Source organism: Orcinus orca, chromosome 10 (genome assembly GCF_937001465.1).
Source record: "Orcinus orca chromosome 10, mOrcOrc1.1, whole genome shotgun sequence".
Taxonomy (NCBI): Eukaryota; Metazoa; Chordata; class Mammalia; order Artiodactyla; family Delphinidae; genus Orcinus; species Orcinus orca.
The window spans coordinates 22,651,048-22,672,343 of record NC_064568.1 but is presented as its reverse complement, the minus strand read 5'-3'; the positions used below and the strand labels follow the sequence as shown (position 1 = coordinate 22,672,343).

Below are 21,296 nucleotides of genomic sequence, written 5' to 3'. Positions count from 1 at the left end.
CTAAGTCGCTTATGTCTCCTTCTCAGAGAAATGTACTGCTTGGGATTAAAGAACAAGTAAAATCTAGAAGGTCATGGGTTAAAGCTCCAAATGGATTTTCTGTTCACTGTTTACGATCCTAAGGCCTCTGAGCAGACACCTAAATGTCTGCTCAAAAATATTTTAGTAGTGGGGCTTCCCTGGTGGCGCAGTGGTTGAGAGTCCGCCTGCCGATGCAGGGGACACGGGCTCGTGCCCCCGTCCGGGAAGATCCCACATGCCGCGGAGCGGCTGGACCCGTGAGCCATGGCCGCTGAGCCTGCGCGTCCGGAGCCTGTGCTCCGCAAAGGAGAGGCCACAGCTGTGAGAGGCCCGCGTACCACAAAAAAAAAAAAAAAAAAAAAAATATTTTAGTGGAGTTCTAATTGAGAAAAAGGGATGTGTCCAGAATGTTTACAGATAACGGCTAATGAAAGAACTCACAGATAAGCTAGAAGAAAAATAATTAACTAGGATTTGTGCCAGTTGCCCATTGGGAATGCTAACTAACATGTGTGTTCGAAATGCTCTGTTTCATAAGACCTCAAAGGTGGTAAAAGAGCATCCCAGGAGAGGGTCCTGGATATGTAGATAAAATATCTATCCATGTTCACAAAGGATCTCCAATTGCAAGAGAGTTGCCACCCAAATTATTAAAGTTGCAGCGTAAACTATTCAAATGAAAAAAACCTTTTTTTAGGTCCATAGTAAAGCAAGCAACATTGCTTAGACCACGTTGGCAAAGCAGTAGTGAGTAAAGGACAACGGAAAGGAGGGCAGCTCCAACGGATATAGATGTTGGATTACATTGATTTTCTGTTTTTGTTGTATAACAGTCTGTTTTGTACCACAAAGCTTTTCAAGATTGTTACTATTCCATTTGTTAACTATATTGAACCCTGTTTTAGCAAACCTGATTTACAAAGTTCACATACATCTTGAAAAAGATTTTAAATACTAGGCTTCTTTAAATTATCTTCTAAATAACAAGAAGCCTTTAAAACACTGCCAATTACTAATATTGCTAGTAAAATTCACAGTCAGGGAGACCAGCTAACAACATGAGAAGATGATTATCGTGTAATATTGGACTAATAAAAGAAGGCCATCAAAAGGAAGGACATCCTAATTATAACCTTATAAAGAAGATACGCATAGATAATGCTGGAAGGAAATTTAACAAACTGTAACAGCAGTTGTGTGATGGGAATAAAGTTAGGGGTAATATTTTTAATCTTATACTTTTAAGTAGGAAAGGTAAATTTATAAAAGTGAAAAATGATCAATTTTTTAAATGTAAAGAAAACTTCATTTGCATAAAGCAAAGGGACCTAACTAGGTAAGGAAATCATTCTTAACTGAAAAGTGAAAACTAAATTAAAATGTTCTCAAGGTTTATTCACTTAATCCATAGGTATAAAGCTACTATGTCTCAAAAGCCATTAGTGACCCATTTCAAAGGTTCTCATAATCAAAAGACTTCCCTTTAGGAAACATATAAATGCAAATTATGAGAAGAAAAGTTTTTTTGTTTTTTTTTTTTTACTTTACATTAGGGGTTCCGGAATGTCCTTTCTTAAAAAAGATAAAATGGAGTCTCTAGCATATGATTCTGAAGAGCTGTCCATAATTATCCAAAACTTTATAAAGGCAATTCTCATTATTCAGAGCAGTTATGGTCTATAAAGTTGCAATGAACATTGAATTAGTGAATACTGATCCATCGCCCCTAAGGGAAATACAGGGTTAGGTTCCTGAGAGCCCTTGGTCACATTTTTGTCAACCTATCAGTACATAATCTTGTTTTCTGTGTGTTTGTTTCTGTTTCAGTGTATCTTATTTAATATACACTGTGGATTCATTAACACTGAAATTGTGACCAATAGCATTGTAAATCATGCCTCAAGAAAGCTTATCTAACATGTATTTTCTCTGTGAGGCACTTCACACTAGACAGTACTTTAGCACTACATGTGGGTCCATTTTAAACAGCAAAATAACACACCAAAAAGGACAAAAACATGAAAAATGGGGCACTGAATAGATCATGAAAATGAAACTTGTTTACTGTAAGAGAGCTGAAACATGAAAGGAGAATCTTGCTTTGATTGACATTCACTGAGAACAGCATGTCGGATAAGTAAAACTTTTCAACACTGTGTGTACTTTTGCAAATGACCGTGAAAGCACTGTAAGTATTGATTTTGGGGTCACAAATAAATTTTAGAGCATAGGCAAATTTGTAAATATCGAACTTGCAAATAGTGGGAATCAACTGTACTAAGAAGCCTGGTTGAAAAAATGCATATTAGGTTACAATGAAATTCCTTCAATACTTTGAAAAAAATTCCTTCAATACCTTGCAAATAACTAAGAATCTTATCAATAACTAAAGAACCATGCCATTTTAATCACAACATCCATCTTGCTTTAAGTCACATTTGGAGGGGTGGGGAATACAATGTTTCCACTTGAAACTGGCCCTTAAATGGTGATTCATGAAGCAACAAAGTTTAAAAGTCTTACTAAAAGTTTTATGAGAAACTAAGTAAATAATAGCAAAAAATAGAAACATGCATTAAGTGGTCTCACTTTACCTAACAATATTTCAGGTGGACATAGATATAATGGCATAATAAAATTTTATATTGACCAATTCAAAGACAAGAGACAGGATGGAAAAAAAAGAGTGACAACATATATAAAAGAGCCCATTCCCTTGATTTCCAAAACACACACACACACACACACACACACACACACACACACACACACACACACACACACCTGTATTTTAAATCTCTGTGAAAAAGAGTGACATAAAAATGGAAAATTGGTCAAAAGATATTAATAGGCAGGTCATAACAGAAGTAATCAAAAATGCTTAATAAAAGAAAAATAAGATGTTACCTCTCATGATAGTAAAGAGTCAGAGTAATGATGGTCAGGATGTAGGAAAACTTATTTGATGAAAACCCTCTATGTTCCTTCAACTAGTATTGAAATAATTTGGCAGTAAGTGTAAAAAACTTAACCTCTGCATACATTTTTACCCTCATGCTTCTCAACGTCATCTATGTAAATAATCTGACCTGTTTGTAAAGTTATGAAAACAAGGAGGTCCACAGGAGCATTATTTTTAGTCGGAAACACCAAATACCAAATAACAGAGGACTGGTTAAGTAAACATATATCTATAAAAGTGAATTCTATTTAGCCACTGAGGATGCTGTAGAGTACTACAAAAAGACAGACAGTACTACATACAAAGTGAAAAAAGCAGACTATATAATAGTGTCAGTTATATTGATACTAGTTTTGTCAAAAATGCTATACTATATTATTCATTAAAAAGTCTACGTACATGTAATTTAATGTATTTTTGTACTTTTCTGTTTTCTGTTTCCCTAATCTAATAATTAGGGGAAAAGGGATGCTGCTTAATAAAATACCCTAAAACAAAGACAGAACACTATGTAGAAAGCCACTGTGAGTCAAGCCAATTTCTTCAGCAAGCCCATATGGACATGTTGCTCATTTAGGAATGAGACAGTCACTCCTAATTCTCTGACAGTGGGTGGGGGCAGCATGGAGGGAAGAAGAAAGAGGATTCAGTGTCTTCAATCTCCTGAATCCACTGGGGCTCATCCCACCAGACTACAGTTCACCTCTGCAGAGCAGAAGAATCAGAGGTCTTCACAGTTCAAAGGTTTTTAACCTTGTTCTCCAGAATAATTTTACTAAGTTCACTCTCCACATCCAGTGATTCCTCTACCAGCCAATTTGGATTCTAAAACAATACCTCAAAAATAATAATAGTAAAACTGCCTTGATCACTCTTAAGATGATTCTTAAGATTCAGAGATGCTTGACATTAATCCTGGTCATTATTTGATCAACTTGTTAGAAAATACACTATTTTCTAATTGCTGAGTTCAACTACTTGTTTTCTCAATGCAATAACATTAAGACGAAAAAAAGAATCCAAACTCTCGTAATAAGTATATATTATTTCCAACCTATATGATATTATAATTTGATTAGTGGTCCATTTCTCTTTAACAATCTACAAAGACCTCTCCATACAGGATTCATAAAGAATTACTAAGCATGCTGGGACTAATCATAAAATTTGCTATAATATCCCAAAGTTTGTTAAATTCTTTAAATCACTTACCACAAAACAAAGTAAGGCATATTAAAATCTGAATTTTGAGAAGCAGAGCAAAGCGTACAAATATTATTTTTTATTTCTTTCTGAGACTATGTCAGCAAGGAGCATGAAAAGAGATTTAGAGTGTCCCATTAGAGGTGCTCTGAAAATGCGGTAGCTATCAGACACACTGATCACGTGTGAGATACGGAAAGAGCCAATACTGTAAGAGCCAGGGCCTGGCTCTTACAGTATTGGCAAGTAAGTTGGGCATAGAGAGCCTGACAGTCTTGGAAATTTGGGATGAATGGACATCAGGAAAAGAAATGCAAAATCATCATTTATGAATTCATGACAGTAGGAAAACCACTGCGAAAAGAAATGAGCCCAGGGAGGATGGTTTTCCACTCTCCAGTGTATACACAGTGGTTACCCTAAATGAGAGGCTATCCTAAGGGGAAGGGGAAACCAAATGACAGGTTGCAAATCAAGAAGCACAAAAACATTTTTATTCTTTTCAGACTAGGCTATCAGGGAGATGATCACCATAAAGAATGGCTGCTTTTCGACTCCATATGAAAGTAAAATTTGTTTTCAAACTGGCCTGTAAGAATGGAGATGCAGGGTAATCATTTCAAAAATATCGCTCATATTTAAAATATATTGGACATTATATTTGAAAATGAATCCCTAAAGAGTTCTATTAACCCCCAAAATAAATATTCCCTTGCAGATAAGGCATTTCAGCAAATACATGTGGCATATAATAAAACAAGTTTTTCTTCATGCCTCTGATATAAGCATGTATATAAGAGAAAAAGAGGATACTGTTTTGTTTTTCAATATATGATAATCAACAATACATGAGGCATTTAGTATGTATTAATTCTAAAACACATTTATTGCAACTTAAGGCCTTTGCATAAACCCTTTATCAAAAATACAGCGTGCAGTTTTATGTCCCTGGCCTCAAACTCTAAAGACTTTTCAAGCACTTACCACAGAGCTAAAACAGCTGGCCTCTCCTCAAAGTTATACCAAATTATATTTTGTGGTTCTCCCAAACATGAATCTAATCCTCCCTTTATTAAACTGTGTTTTCTTGGTTGTCTGAAGGGAGAATCACTGCAAGCTACTGAATTGCTTACACATTTCATCAATTTCAAAACAACCCAGGCAGTAACACTGGTGACAATGAACTGTTTCAGACAGCTCCCATTTCTGTAGACGACCATTTATTCCCCAACTGTTTCAGTAATTCTAAATCTAAGCCTTTAAAATGATAATCAAAATGAACACTCAAAAAAAAAAAAAACCAACACAAACTAAAATTTTCATCATGCTTTAGAAAGGTTTGCCAAGTACTTCCACATATATCTTAGATGATAATAAAACAATGCTTTGGGGTATTATTTTCAGGTCTACTTTATACATGAGGTGACAGAAGTTGAAAGAGTATATTCAAGTAGCTAATAAACACATGAGGGAAAGGCATTAAACCACAATAAGATATTACCTCACACCTACCAGAATGACTAAAATGCTGATGAGGGTGTGGAGAAATTGGACTTCCCACACACGCCTATGAGAATGTAAATTGCCACATCTAGAGAACTGTTTGGCAGTATCGATTTAAGCTGAGTATATGCATACCCTACTACCCAGAAATTCTAGTTCCAAGTATCAAAAATATCCTCCAAACGACATGTATGAGAATGTTCACAGCAACATTATTCATAATAGTCAAACATAAGAAGCACACAAATGTCTATCAATAGAAGAATGACAGAAAAGTTATTGCAGAGTCATACCATAGAATACTATACAGCAATAATAAGTGGACCACTGCTACATAAAATGAGTGAATCTGAGAAATAAAAGTCAAGTGAAGAATGGCAAATACAAAAGTGTATACAATGTATGATTCCATTTGTATTACGCTCAAAACCAGGCAAAACAAATCTTTGATATTAGAAGTTAGGAGAGTGTTGCCTTTGAGAAGAAAGCAGGGTAGGGGGAGGATAGTGGGGAGGCATAAGGGGCTATTGGGATGGTGACTGTCTTAGTCCATTCAGGCTGCTATCACAAACTACCATAGACTGTGTGGTTTAAACAACAAACAGTTATTTCTCACAATTCTGGAGGCTGGCAAGTCCAAGATCAAGGCACCAGCAGATTCAGTGGCCACTTACTGGTATACAGGTAGCCAACTTCCAGCTATGTACTCACACTGTGGAAGAGGTGGGAGAGCCCTCTGGGGTCTCTTTTATAAGGGCACTAATCCCCTTCATGAGGGCTCTACCCTCATGATCTAATTCCCTCCTTTGCCAAGACCTTACCTCCTCATACCATCACATTGTGGGGCAGGATTTCAACATATAAATTATGAGAAAACACACACATTCAGGCCATGACGCTGGCCAGGTCCTATTTCTTGATGTGGTCAGAGGTTCCACAGGTATATTCATTTTGTCATAATTCATCGAACTATATACTTAAGATTTGTATAGTGTCCTCTATGTAAGTTATACTTTTAATAAAAGTTTATTAAATTTTTAGATTGTACTGTCATGTGAAATTATTGCCCCTTTAAATTGGAAATATGTGTATCTCATTTCATGCAATAAAGTAACCCTCTGAGGTAATAAGTACTGTTACTATCTCCATTTTATAAAAGAGGAAACCAAGACACAAAAAAGTTAAGTGACATGCCCAAGGTCCCACAGCCAATACGTGTTAAAGACAGGACTGCAACACAGGCTGCGTGGCACCAGAGCCCCCCAAGAATCCCTTCCTTCTTAAACGAGTATTTGGTGCTTATAGAGCACATTTCTTGCTAGACATTTAAAGGGCTTTGAAAATTTGACTCTAAGTTGGATCTAAACCAGGAAGCACAGTCAAATCAAGCGAAGTGACTTCACTAATGCCAATCATATGCTACTGCTTTTCAAAATCAGGCCTCCCGAGGGCAACAAATTTGCTTAACTTCAGACAATACAGTCGAGGTTACTGTTGAGATTCATATCAACCATCTTTTTCTTTAATTCATTTATGCAAGACGTTTTACATACTCCAGATGTTGTTGCACTCATTTTCTACACCTTTGGAATTCTAAATTTAAAATTAGAAACAAAAGCCAAAGCACCCATCAGGAAAACAAAAACATAAGGCTAACATTCTTGATAGTGTTCCTCCTTTAAATGTGTTCAAATTCTTTATAGATTACCACAAAATCCTACTTCTATTTTTTATGTTATATCAATTTTACTCCCTGTGATTTTAGAAACACTAATGTTTAGAATCCTGGAAGTTAAAATGATGAGGGTGAGATCATATCTACTCTACCACCAGCAGAACAAACTCTATTACCTTTCTCTCATCTCAAGCCCAGGTGGCAAAGAAGAGAAGTATAAAATATTTAATGATACACTTCATGGGAATCCAATTTAGAAAGCTATCTAGTAAACACTCTTGTTTTAGACAGTTTGGCAGAGGAACTTCACTTCACATATATTACAAATAAGGAACAGATCAGTTATAAAGGTACGTGTGTTAGGTCCCAATGAAAGTCAGCATTTGGGCTAATGGTCAAGTGAAAGAAACACAAGTCTCAGCTCCATGGCTGACATTAGGAGTGGAAACATATGCCAATCCATAATATTTTTCTTGAATGTTGATGCCTATTACTTGATCAGTAGAATTAGCTTGTACATATAACAAACAAGAAGTTGTTAGTATCAGTTGATTTAAGTTTAACAACAACAGGCCTTTTGTAATTTTGAGTTTCAGTGTATTCAACTGACTAATCCTTATATCTAACAAGAAAATCAATACCTTTGAAATAATTAGCTTTGGGCTCTCGGGAATCTCTGCTTCTGGGCAAATGGATGGGGTTCTACTTGAAATAATTACTGCCAGAACTATAACCAGTTTCCTTGCAAGATGAAATCAATTCATCTATACTATTTTTTAGCCTCTGTTCTGTGAAATCTGTGACACAGTGCCAGGATTGAAAATACCCATTACATTTCTATGCTTTTTAACGGGCTTTGAAATTTCAAGATTTGGAAAATGTACTGTGAGACGAGCCAAGCATGCATTTTCCTGATAAAGCACGAGAAAAATAAAATAACTCCCACATACTTTTATCTATACAAGATGACCGTCAAATCTCAAAAAAGTTTAAATACTCCAAGCATTTGAAAATATTCTATAGGGTAAAGTCAACGTTTTTGAAGAGATTGTTTTTTTTCAAAAACAAAAATAAAAAAAGCTCTCCAAGCGATTTTTCATTCCCTTCCTGTACTTTTATGAAATTAAAATTCAGGATCAGCCCCTAAGAAAAGATATTCCAAAGAAAACGCAATGATTGTCCTGTTAGATTTAATCCTTTGTTGGTTCTCTTTAATTCTCAGCACTGAGTTTCACTAAATGTACAGTATTTCATTACAGTTGCCTGTCCTCTGGGTACTTTGTAGTTCAAGCAGTTTAAAGAGCTGTGTATTACGTCCATGGTATTTACAGATTTCAAATGGTTTGAAAATCCCTGGGATAAAAATTATTCTTCCCTTAGAAGGGAGTAGGAAGGAGGGATAAATGAATTAATAAATGATTACAGAGCCTCTGATAATATTCCTACTTAACCAATGAAAACGAGGTGCTTCTGTAAACAGAAAAATCAACTGCAGACACTTCACGGCTGGGTGACTTTGGACTTCAGTGACTTTGCTATTCCTGAACAACCCTAGAGCAATGAAGATAAGTTGCTAATATTGTTTAACAATTTTACGTGTGTGTATGTGAATCAGAAGGAAAAGACAGCAAAAACGTAAGGTTACCAACTAAGTCATAATGAAAACAGACAAGCACACCACTAACCTAAGACAAAAAAACTGCATGCACATGAGACCCAAAATGCCAGTCTATTTATGAGTGGGAAGCTTCCATATTAAGTTCAGACAACATTTCTTTAAAAAGAATCTGATATTGTTTTCATTCATGATTTTCTTAGTGATGGTTCAGATTTCCCATGTCTTCAGATATGTCAGGAACCAAGAGAATGTGTCACATATTAACAATATTAAGATAATGATTCTCAAATAAAATTTACAATCATATGGTTGTGCTATATACACTACCCCAAAGAATTGTGAAGAGAATTAAATGTCATATATCAGAAATTCAAAAAATATTAGTCTTTTCAATATAATAATATCCACCTAAATCGTGTTATCATAGACAACTGAATACCTACAATGGAAACAAACCATACTGGTATTTAAATTGATTAAATATTTACTGAATACCTTCTATGCACCTAGCATGAGTATGATAGCTACATTCTAGTTAAGAAGATGCCCATGAAACAACATTATATGCTACTTAGAGCATATGTTACGAACTGTAACGTCTGTAATTGTCAGAGATGAAAATTGAAAAGTATATAGAAGGAGGTGGGGTCATTATTTTCCAGTAATATATAATATTATAAGCCTGTAACTTTCTTCTGTCTTAATCTTATAATATCTTCAGCATCTTTATGAAAGGAATCTGAGACTCAGTCCTCTCTAAGTCACATAAGCGTAGAACTAATCGCTTCACTGTGAAGGACCCAAAAAATATTTCATGCCAACCAATGTTTCATTATTTGCACTACACTTTTTAAAAAAATTTCCTTCTACCTCCCAGAACTTTGTAAGCACATACCCTGAAATAAAATCCTAGGGGCACTTATAAACCTTTCACCCAGATGATTTAAACCATCATGCATTCCAATGAGATGTAAGGCAGGATTTGCACCTGGGGCTGCAAAGTACATGGGTTGGCTTATTAACCCTTAGCAGCAGGAACAAGGTAGATGTTGATGATGAGAAATCATTACACCATGCAATCTCCCCTACAAAGAGAGAGGTTACCTTAGGATCAGCTGTGAGTAATTTGAACGCTTGATACACTTGAGATTCCTTTACACCACCACCAAGATCCAAGAAGTTGGCTGGCTTCCCACCATTCAGGAAAATGATGTCACAGGTAGCCATGGCGAGTCCAGCACCATTCACTGTGAAATGCAAATGGCACACAAGACAGGATAAATTTAACAACATGAAAGGGTGCATAAATTTTGTCCCTCCCCCATATTGCTAAAAGAGAGCCCTGACTTTACTAGGCCAATTTCCACCCTGCTTGGAATTCTATTCAGCCAGATAAATTCATAGACTTTAAGAATAATCAGGACTGTTGGGCTTCCCTGGTGGCACAGTGGTTGAGAGTCCGCCTGCCGATGCAGGGGACATGGGTTTGTGCCCCAGTCCGGGAAGATCCCACATGCCACGGAGCGCCTGGGCCCGTGAGCCACGGCCGCTGAGCCTGCGCGTCCGGAGCCTGTGCTCTGCAATGGGAGAGGCCACGACAGTATGAGGCTCACGTACCCACCCCCCCCAAAAAAAAAAGAATAATCAGGAAATGTGCATACAAAGAATAAACAAAAAAGACCTGGGAATGGGAAGAAGAATTTATTGAGAAGTTAAATCAATCTGGGAAACACAAAGAAGGGAAGAGCTTAAGTAAGTAATAAATTTGGACTATTAGTAGAGGAAGGAGTTTTAGGTTCTGGAAAGTACGGAGTTTAAGAGAACTGCAAAAGAGAGGAAAAAGGATATGAAAAGTTGCTAGAGCTTATGAATTACATTCTTTTTAATATTCTTTAAGAGATTTGAGTAAAGAATGTGATTCTTTCAATTTTTTGCTTGCTGAGAATATGCTCCTTTGAATGTGGCATCCCTCTGGGGTTGAACCACAGGGATCCCAACTTCAATAGGACTCCACACTATTTTACACTTAGCGCAACCATGCAAGTTTATGCGTTCTCTGAGAAACTTAGAAAGCAAATGAACAAATTACAGCATTAAAACAACATTCCTAACCCCCATTCCTGTTTCAAATTAATATAAGAAATGCTCACTAGCAACCTGATCATTAAAACTAGAACCAAAATGTTGCCAACATCCCAGTAGCTTTTCTTAAGAAACCAAGGAAAGAGTTTTAACATAAAAATTTTTATTTTCCAGAGCGAAGTTTTATTGATCAACTGCACTTCCTTTGCTTCTTAAGCTTAATTATAGGAAATTGCTTTCCTTAGGTTAGAAAGTGCCAAAAAAGTGCTGAACACAGCAGAAACTCTCCAGGTAAAGTAGCTTTCACTTTTTCTGACCCCTGAATTCCTCAGGTAAGCCTATGAACTGTGACTAATTTAATTAAGTCTGGGACAACTAAAATAAAAGTCATTTATATATGATCTTAAAACCATGTGAAATGTGTTCATTGTAGCTTTTGAGACTGCTACCTTGGCCAAATCATGCACACTCCTATAGAGGCTACAAAGAATATGTATTTAATTTGCTCTAAACACACCATTCTATGTTTCCCCTTTCTAAACGCCTACAAATATTGAGAGCATATTAACTTATCAAGATCAGAATGATGTGAGCGACCTGGTACATTAGAGTTTTTGCTCCAAAACAAAGCAAGAGCCTTTGGTATCACTTGTAATTGGGTGTCATTTTCTATTGTATTGAACAGCAAACTACTGGATGAGGTCTGTTCAGTTCTGAATATAATGATACTGCTGGTTTAATGAGCTACAAATCTTTTTTATTTTAATTCCATTGAGATTAAGACCTCGGTTTCAAGTGCAGTGAATTGCTTCCACCAGAAACAGAGAAGTATATAAATCTCAGTACCACACGCTATGGACAATGCAGAAATTGTACTGCCTCTCTAGACCCATTCTTATCTCTGCTAATAAGCCAATTTTACAAATTTAGATGACTATGATAAAATCAACTGTCTTATTAATAAACTGACATAATGGAGTAAACATTTTATCATTTGGTTTTCACAGCACCTGAAACTTTAGTATAATGATTAAAGTATTCATTCTCTTCTACTTCCTCTAAGAAAGCAATTTACCTTAAACCAAGATTTCAGAATAATTCCTAGCATATTAACATTGACTAGAGTAGCAGAAGTTCTGACCTTTACTAATCAAAGTTTAACTGAAATACTTTAATGTTGTGGTCCTCAACTGGGGTGACTGTGCTTACCAAAAGGTAATGTCTGGAGACATTTCTGGTTGTCACAACTGGTGACAATGCAGCACAGGAAAGCGCCCCACAGTCAAGAATTATCCAACCCAACATGTTCATAGTGCCAGAAGTGAGAAACCCTGCTTTAAACTGGTGACCACCAGCCAAAATGAACTTTGGAAGAAATTTTGGGTTGTTTCTTAAGAGTGTTTGGCTACAAAAATCTCATATGTTTACTTGCTATTGGGAAATAACATTTCAGAAACCAAGGGGCCCTAAATTCTGCAAAAATCCACAAATCATTCTTTTGATATAACTGCTTTCTTACCAAAGCAGGCAATGTTCCCGTCCAGTCCTATGTATTTTAGGTCGTATTTGGCAGCTTCATTTTCAATGGGTTCATTCTCTGATTTGTCGTCCATAGCAAATATGTCCTTTTGTCGGAATTCTGCATTGTCATCAAAGTTTATCTTGGCATCAAAACAGACAACTAATAAAGAAAAAAGAAACATACCTAAATATCTCCTAAGGATCTATAAATTAAGTTCTTCAGGCTGACAAGTGCAGGAGAAAGAAAGTCAAATATTGTTATTTTTTCTCATGCTTCAGGCAGGAGAAGCTGTTATGGCTTTCTTGACCTTTAAACTTTAAGGCTACTAAGACAAATATGACATGGTCCCTGTTTTCAAGGGATTTACATCCTAATAAAAAGCAAAATAATTTATATCTGTTGGTTTCTATAAAATAACAATGTAAGTTGCCATTACTCATTAAAAGCTACAGACTGGCATAGCTACATACAGATTTGATTTGCAATTTTTATTACAGTTCTTATTTTTAGTATTTAACCTTTCACTTCAATGCAAGGAGAGACTAGACAATAACGCTTAATGCTGTCCCCCTATGTCCTTCTTTTGATGTTGCAAAGTGAAGTTTTTATTTAATCAGTATCCTCACTAATATGTCTAGAAGATATAGTGGAAAGAACACCAGGCCAGAATGAATAGATTTTTTAAATTATTTGATCCTTAACTAAATCTGTAATTTTGATAAAAATAACCTACTTTCTTTCTGGACCTCAGTTTTCTTATTTGAAAAATGGAAACAACAATCCCTAGACTGCTGATACACTTACTCTGGGGTCTGCTAAAACTAGACCATCATCTTGATGTGAGCAGAACCATCTTATGACTCTTGTGATTCAAGATACAAAACATTAAGAGACCAAGACTAGTCAGTTACAATGGAATGCTGCCAGGCATTATTAGCACCACTGTCTCCACCCTCTGGTGCTGGCAGAAATCTCTAACTCTTTTTACTGGCTAGGAGCCCTGGACACAGTGAAACCCGCTCAGCGACAGGGAGGGACCACAGAGTTTTCCTTGATTTACAGATCTTCCACATGTACAATCAGGTAGCGACTGCAGTGGGGATGGGTGGTGTGCTTGGTGTCTTGGATCTGATCTCTTTTATTAGATTCTTTAGAGTAGAAAGTAATTGTCTACAATGATGTTCCATCATAACCTTCTTTTACCCTGCCTGGTATATCGACAGGCAGGGATCTCTGACCATGAATTTAGGTATTACCCGTCCTCCTCCAGCATTGCTGATAGGCACCTAACTCTTGACAGGGAAAGAACCACCTTCATATATTTCACTCTAAAGTAATGACCATGGTCTGTTAGTCCCACTTGCTTCCTATGAAAAGAAAATACTGTTATATTGTAGCATCCTGGAGTTAAAGACCCCAGGTAGAGGGTTTTTCCAAGGGTCTCTCTACCACAATAATTGAGCACTTTGGTACAAATCTATGCAGAATTATCATATTAACATCTAAGAATTCTCAGCATAAATAAAAGTCCAAACCACAAATTACTTAAAGTAACACTGACTGACAAGGGAGAATCTTAAATGGAATTTAATGTCTGCCTGAGTCCTTTGTGTTGCCATAAAATGTCCAACCCCTTTACCCACACATTGTGAATATACAGAGCAAATGAGTAATTACTTTCCAGAATACTGAAATCTTAAAGATGGAATCCTACATTACCAAAGGAACTGGCCAATGTTTTCTGCTTGCTACAGTAGCATTTTCTCAGCAATTAATGACTGGTATAAAAATCGATAGGAAAGCAACATCATTGTTGGCTTTCCATTGGGTTTACAAATATATATTAATTAATTTATTAGTAATTTTAGCTCCTCCATTACTCACTGGCAAGATTACTTGAAACCAACATGTTCAGAATGAATGGGCAAATGCTATCAAATTGACTTCCTAAGTGAAGAGTTTCAAATAAAAGAATTCTTGGTCAAGGTTAATAAACCAGTAAATCAAGATAGGTCCAGGCTGATCTTTGCCCCTTGCAAAGACTACAGTTACAAGCTACTTGAGAAAGAGCGTAATTAATGGATATGTATGCAGAAGGCAGTCCCAGCTAAATGCCTGCAAAGTCAGATTTTCAAAAGACTCTTTTTTCTTGTAATATGTATGCCAAGTACATAAATGAGTTCACTATTTGGGGACCACCTTGAGAGAACTTTAGAGTTAACCTAGGACCTAAAGATAGTGACTGTGGGATGACAGGGTTATCTATAGGTAGGAAAAAAGGTGTATCTACTATGGTCCCTTGCCAACTGTTCTCCCTCCGTAGAGAAAATTAAACAACATAATTAGGTCAATGTATGTATGTCCAAGTGCTTTTAGAAATTAAAAACACTACATAAATAGGAAGTAAGTAAGGCAACTGTAAGGAGTAATGAAAAATATCCAAAACTGAATTGCCACCATTAATGCCTAAATCTTTTGGGGGGAGGGTGGCGCTAGAGGGGGGGATAAAGCATTTTAAGGAGGTACCTGGATTGTGTTAGACACATATTTGTTAAACCTGCTCAATATTTTTAAAATGGTCCCAAACATATAAAGTGCTTTCCTGCCTTACAATCTCAGTTCATAATATTATGAAAGTTTTCCCTTGAACTTGACCATTTAACGCAGACTCTGGCATCAAAAACACCTGGGCATGAATTATAACTCTCACACTTCCTAACCAGGGGTCCATCGTGTCTCTTAAGCCCAGTGGCCTTGTCGTCAAATGGAGACCAGAGTATTTTCTACTGCACTGTATTGAAGGAAAGGGAGGATGCATGCAAAGCACTGAGCCTCACTGACAGCTGCCACTCACTGGTTATTTTTATTATTACCAATGCCATCCTCTACATGCACAGTGCTTTCTTAGGGCTTCAGAAATACGATAGGTCCTTATGGCCCAGGCTACTGGATTCTCTTCTCTTCCTATCACTAAAAATGACCTGTACTTTGTCCCATTCCCTTATAATCCTAGAATTCTGTTTAGAGTACATTTAAACTAATGCCTACTGGAGTTTACACATGTACAGGTTACCTATGGTTTTCAATAAAAACACGATCTTCTGAATACATCAGAATTTTCCCACAGGAAGGATTTTAATGGTTGGCATTTCAGGCTTTGGAACTGACAGAGAAGGAGATTTTGCCTAAAGGATGATGATGAAAGAGATGACTCTGGTGATCCTTGAATCACACCACACCGTTGCATAAGGCCAGGGAGGCTACAGATGGTCTAAAACAGCCCCAAGTGAGACTCTAAGTCAGGCAGTGGCAGAGTACAGCCCTTGGGCCAGCTCACTGCCTGTTTTTGTAAATGCGGTTTTACTGGAATTCAGTCACAACCATTCATTTACACACCTCTATGGCTGCTGTCCCAAAACAACAGCAGAGATGAGTGGCTGCAATAGAGACTAAATGGTCCCCAAACCCCAAAATATTTACTAACTGGCCCTTTACAGAAAAGGGTTGCCAATCCCAGCTAAGCCACAGTTCTCATCACATTTGTATCCTACTTTAACAACTGAAAAAATAGTCACAGGTATCATATTTGTATGAGTGAAGGAGAAACTTAGGAAAGTTCATCATACTAGTGTGAAAACAAAAAAGTATGACAAACAAAATAACCCAAAACTTCCAGCCTGCACAAAAGGAGTAGATCAATCCCTGAATACTGATTGACTCTTATATGCTAATTTCCCCCTGCAAAACCCCTCCAAGTACACTTTCAGAACTGGCGGGTTAAAAATGGATCGTCTAATTTTAAAGGAGTCACGTACCATAATGTCCACTGCAGCACTATTTACAATAGCCAGGACATGGAAGCAACCTAAGTGTCCATCAACAGATGAATGGGTAAAGAAGATGTGGCACATATATACAATGGAATATTATTTGGCCATAAAAAGAAACGAAATTGAGTTATTTGTAGTGAGGTGGATGGACCTAGAGTCTGTCATACAGGGTGAAGTCAGTCAGAAAGAGAAAAACAAACACTGTATGCTAACACATATATATGGAATTAAAAAAAAAAAGATTTTGATGACCCTAGAGGCAGGACAGGAATAAAGACACAGACATAGAGAATGGACTTGAGGACACGGGAAGGGGGAAGGGTAAGCTGGGACAAAGTGACAGAGCAGCATTGACATATATACACTACCACATGTGAAATGGATGGCTAGTGGGAAGCAGCTGCATGGCACAGGGAGATCAGCTCCGTGCTTTGTGACCACCTAGAGGGGTGGGATAGGGAGGGTGGAAGGGAGACGCAAGAGGGAGGGAATATGGGGATATACGTATACATATAGCTGATTCACTTTGTTATACAGCAGAAACTAACACAACATTGTAAAGCAATTATACTCCAATAAAGATGTAAAAAAAAAAATGGATTGGCTATGTCAACAATAGTGCAATAAAATAAACTTCCTTGCTCAGACCTTGGCTTTTTCATTTAATAAGACAATAAACTATGGTAAAATGTATTTTTGGAGGTGCTGAGCTTGGTTCAGATATTAAACTTTTCAATGTCACATTAATGAAATCTCAATTCTATAGAAAATTCAACTCGAACAAAGGCCATTCTGTGTACAAAGTGGGTGAAAAAAAACACACCTATTAATATTTATAAAACAATTTTCACCATCAAAAGCATATTGTTATATGCTTGATAGATTATACAAATGAATTTTCCTTCTGAACAAATATCAAAGAAAGCTGCAGTACTTATATTCATAGGGTGTTTTTGTTGTTTTGTTTAATGGTGTGAGATCCTGTGAGCTGCTAATTCAACAACCTCAATAACGAACTGAGAACGTGACTGGCAGTTAGCGTCCTCTGACCCTAGAGTTTTAACAGAAGAATGTGCCACAGAATTAAACAAAAGAAAAATACATTTCAGAGGGGAGACTCACACATAAAAGAAACAAAAAAAAAAACAGCAGGAAATAAGACTTGTCATAATTATTTTGGAAAATCATCTGTCTTCAAGTAATGTACTGAATTCGATTTGTGATAAATAACCATAACGTGCTACTGAAATGCGCTTTACCAAGATGGCTTTAAAACGCTGATACTTCCAAATTAGTCCACTTTCCGTTAAATGTTAATTTCAAGAGTTGTATACTCTTGAGAACTTTTCTTTAGTTGCTGTGAAAAGAGAAAAATAGACACTAGGCGGGAGGGAGCTTCAGAGGAAGGTAGAGAACTGAGAATGTTCTTGAAAATAGTCTTGTGTATAAAGAGAGAAACACCCACCAACAACATGGGCACTTGCTAACACAGCGTGGTTATTTAGGGAAATTAATCTGAAGAAAGAAAGGAATTTGATGTGCCACTTAACTTTGGATCACCCAGCCTTAATTCTCTTGGAATCTTGGCCAGATAGTCAGTTTTAAATTGGGTTTAATTCCTTTAGCTCAGTGAATGGATTTCAGCTCCAACTGATGAAGATGGCTTAGAACAGGAATTCTTAACCTCAGGACTACTGACATATTGAGTGAGATCATTTTCTTATGAGAGGGACAGCACTGTGCATTGTATAATGTTTAGTGGCATCTCTGGCATCTACCCACTAGAAGCAAGTAGCATCCTGCACCCTAAGTTGTGACAAGTAAAAAAGCATGTTAACTAGATTCATTGTGGTGACCATTTCACTAGATAGACATAGATATAAATCAAATCACTGTGTTGTATACTTGAAACCAGTATAATGTTGAATGTCAATTATATTTTAGTAAAAAAATGTGTCGAGACATTGCCAAACAGCCCCTGGGGAACGAAATGCCCACTCTCCCCAATGAGAAACATTGTTTTAAAGATACCAAAGAAATGAGTCTGTGTGCAGGCAGATCTGGCTGAGAGTGGGATGAAAAGAAATAAGATATAAAATCTCACAGTGGCTTACAAAACAAGTAAATGAAGATAGGTAAATAATTAAAAAAAACCTTGCTTTTTACTTGGCTACAGGTTTAATGAATTAAATCTGGCACTGCAATTGGACAAGCAAGGAAAATAGTTCATTTCTTTCTATTTGTTTGCTTTCATTTCAATAAAAGTTGTCATTCTCATAGACATGTTTTAACTCAATGTCCCTTTTTCCTTTGCGAAACAGCCTTTTTCTCACCATGTGATTCCAGCTCAGTGAATGGTCTAGGTGTGCACATGTGACCCAAGCAGGGCCAATCAGCATCATCTGAAAGGATTGTTACTGTTGCTGGAGGAGAATGATGAAAACTGAGAGCCATCTTGGCTGACAGCTCCAGAGGCGCTGGCTGACAAAGATGCTGAGTTAGAGGCAAGCAGCACTGAGCAACCAGAGAATCCGATTACCTTCATACCTTAAGCCAGTCTACTCCTTAAACTTCTCTGTAACACAAGTAAAATAAGTACCCACCTCCCCAGGGGGCTTTTTAACAAAAACTAGGCTGATGTAGGTTTGTGTCACTAACAACCATTATAATCCTAACTAGTAGTCACTAACTAACTACATTACAGTCAGTAGTGCCAACTTATATTGTTTGAATCAGACTATTAATCACATTGGAAAAAATCGTTCTTGGGGTGTACCAAAAATTCCCCACTGGTGACCTAGCAGCGTAGATGTTATCAAGGCCAATGCTATTCTTTCTACCGTGTATCATCTATTATGCATATATATGACCATTCACCTGGAATTTTTAAAAATGTTCCTCATCAAGCAATAGAAGACTGAAGAAATTCTTTTACAAAGAAATTGTGTAATGAATAAGTTTAAAACTTTTTAAAATAAAAAGTTTGGTGTAATGCCAAGCTTCTTAAACTTCTAAATTAAAAGAGTAATTGTTAAGTCAAGGTTTTAATGGGAAAGGTTATATGTTTTGCTATTACTGATCTAAAAGAAAAAAATTAAGTATTCTGATTATAAATATTGTCAATATTGCTAAGGTAGAAATGACTACTATTACAGCTCCTAAATAAAGGATTGCTTTAGGGAAATGTGACAATGATGAAGATCAATTTGTACATTTGGTCATTCATCAACGTTTCCTAATTGGGTTTAATTTGACTACTGCTCATTAGGAGTTATAAACCAACACACTTATTTAATTGTGATTATAATTCAATAGCTGAACTTTTATGGTACAATGAACAAATTAATAGCTGAAGATAATTTTGCTCTTAAAAATATCACATACGACTTATGTTTTAATGAACTATATACATGGAATGTATTTTATGATTCCTTTGAAAAAGCTCAATAATTTACCTTTCTCTTAATAATTAAAAAGAAAACTTCAGATTTTATGAGGTTTTACAAACACTAGGAAAAGGTTCTTGTAGCCCTGTTCCCTGCTGCCAGACCACAATCTGTGACCGACAACTTCCCAAAGGGCTAAATGAAAATGACATTTTTATCCCACTTGATGGCTGAATTTTTTTTGTTAATATGAAATAACCAGGTTGCTTGTGCGTATTAGCTTGAAAAGCAATATATGACCTTTAAGAATTTAAACTCAACTTCCTCTCTTGGATTTAATTATCAGCCACTCAATGCAGCATGAATTTTAACTGATATTCCCAAACTGGAGACTACTTCTAGATCACTCTGATGAAAGCAAATTAACAGTTTAAGATGGAAAAAATAGAAAATAAGGCAGGTCACCATAAGTTAGTCTGGCATATCAGAATCAACATGCACACCAGACTCCAAAAGACAAGGGTTTGAATCCCAGCTCCAGTAACTAGCTGCCCATGGGGAGCCAAATTCATTCTTCAATCTTCTGTAAAATGGAGATAACAACTCCTAACTCTTCAGAGGTATGATAAACAATAAAAAAAGAAGACACATAAAAGTTTATCACCGTGCCTGATGTATGAGTTCCAGAAGCAATTTTCTTCTCTTCTCTATATCAAATACTGATTATTTTACAGCCAAATGCAATTTTTCAAATATTTAAACATAAAGGTAGTTCGCTTATAAATGACCAACCACAGAATTTTATCTAGTGGTCACTTGTGTAAACCATGAAACCTATTAATTTCAATGGTTTCCTAAACATGAGCTCTTTGCCTGTCCTAATCTGAAATCTTCAAAAACAAAACGAAACAAAAAAATAGATAAAAATATAAAATCTATACCTTTCCTGGACTACTTCTATACTCCTTGAGAAGAATACATTTTATGAATGTCAGGGGCCAGCCTATTTTGTGTCTAACACTGGATGCTTACACCAATCACCTCATTTAGACAACTGCCCTACAAGACAGGTATCATTTTTACCCACTCTTGGATTTACGAACAAAAACAAACAAACAAAAAACAACTGAGGCTTAGCCCACATATGTGGCTGGAACACAGCAATCCCAGGCCTCTCTGGGTTCCAAGGACATGGTATTTTAAATTTCCTGAGTCTGACTATACAATCTCTGAAATATACTAAAGAGAAAAAACTGTACCATCCACGCTGGTCTAGAACTTATTTGTATTTGCACATAATGGGTATTTATTAGTCCAATGGCAAATCCTTATTTACCGTCTTCTCACAACATGCTAAGCAGCAAACAAGACACTGGTGTTGAAAGATACTAAAAAAGACAAGGTTCATGAAATTTACATTATCACTACCCTATCCCCTTGATATTCCACCCCCCCACACCATAAACACATGCACATTTTCAAGCTTCTGCTATC

At 36.5% G+C, this 21,296-nt stretch overlaps 1 protein-coding gene across 7 annotated transcripts in view; it reads right to left on the bottom strand.

Moving 5' to 3' along the window:
- The window catches only part of SUCLG2 (succinate-CoA ligase GDP-forming subunit beta), a 337,575-nt gene that overhangs the window by 175,471 nt on the left and 140,808 nt on the right, over positions 1-21,296 (bottom strand). For all 7 annotated transcript variants that reach the window (XM_033424868.2, XM_049715818.1, XM_049715817.1 and 4 more), the window contains 2 exons: positions 12,584-12,745; positions 10,087-10,229 (listed from right to left, as the gene is read on the bottom strand). In XM_033424868.2, the coding sequence (XP_033280759.1) occupies positions 10,087-10,229; positions 12,584-12,745 (305 nt within the window). The remainder of the gene's footprint in view (positions 1-10,086; positions 10,230-12,583; positions 12,746-21,296) is intronic.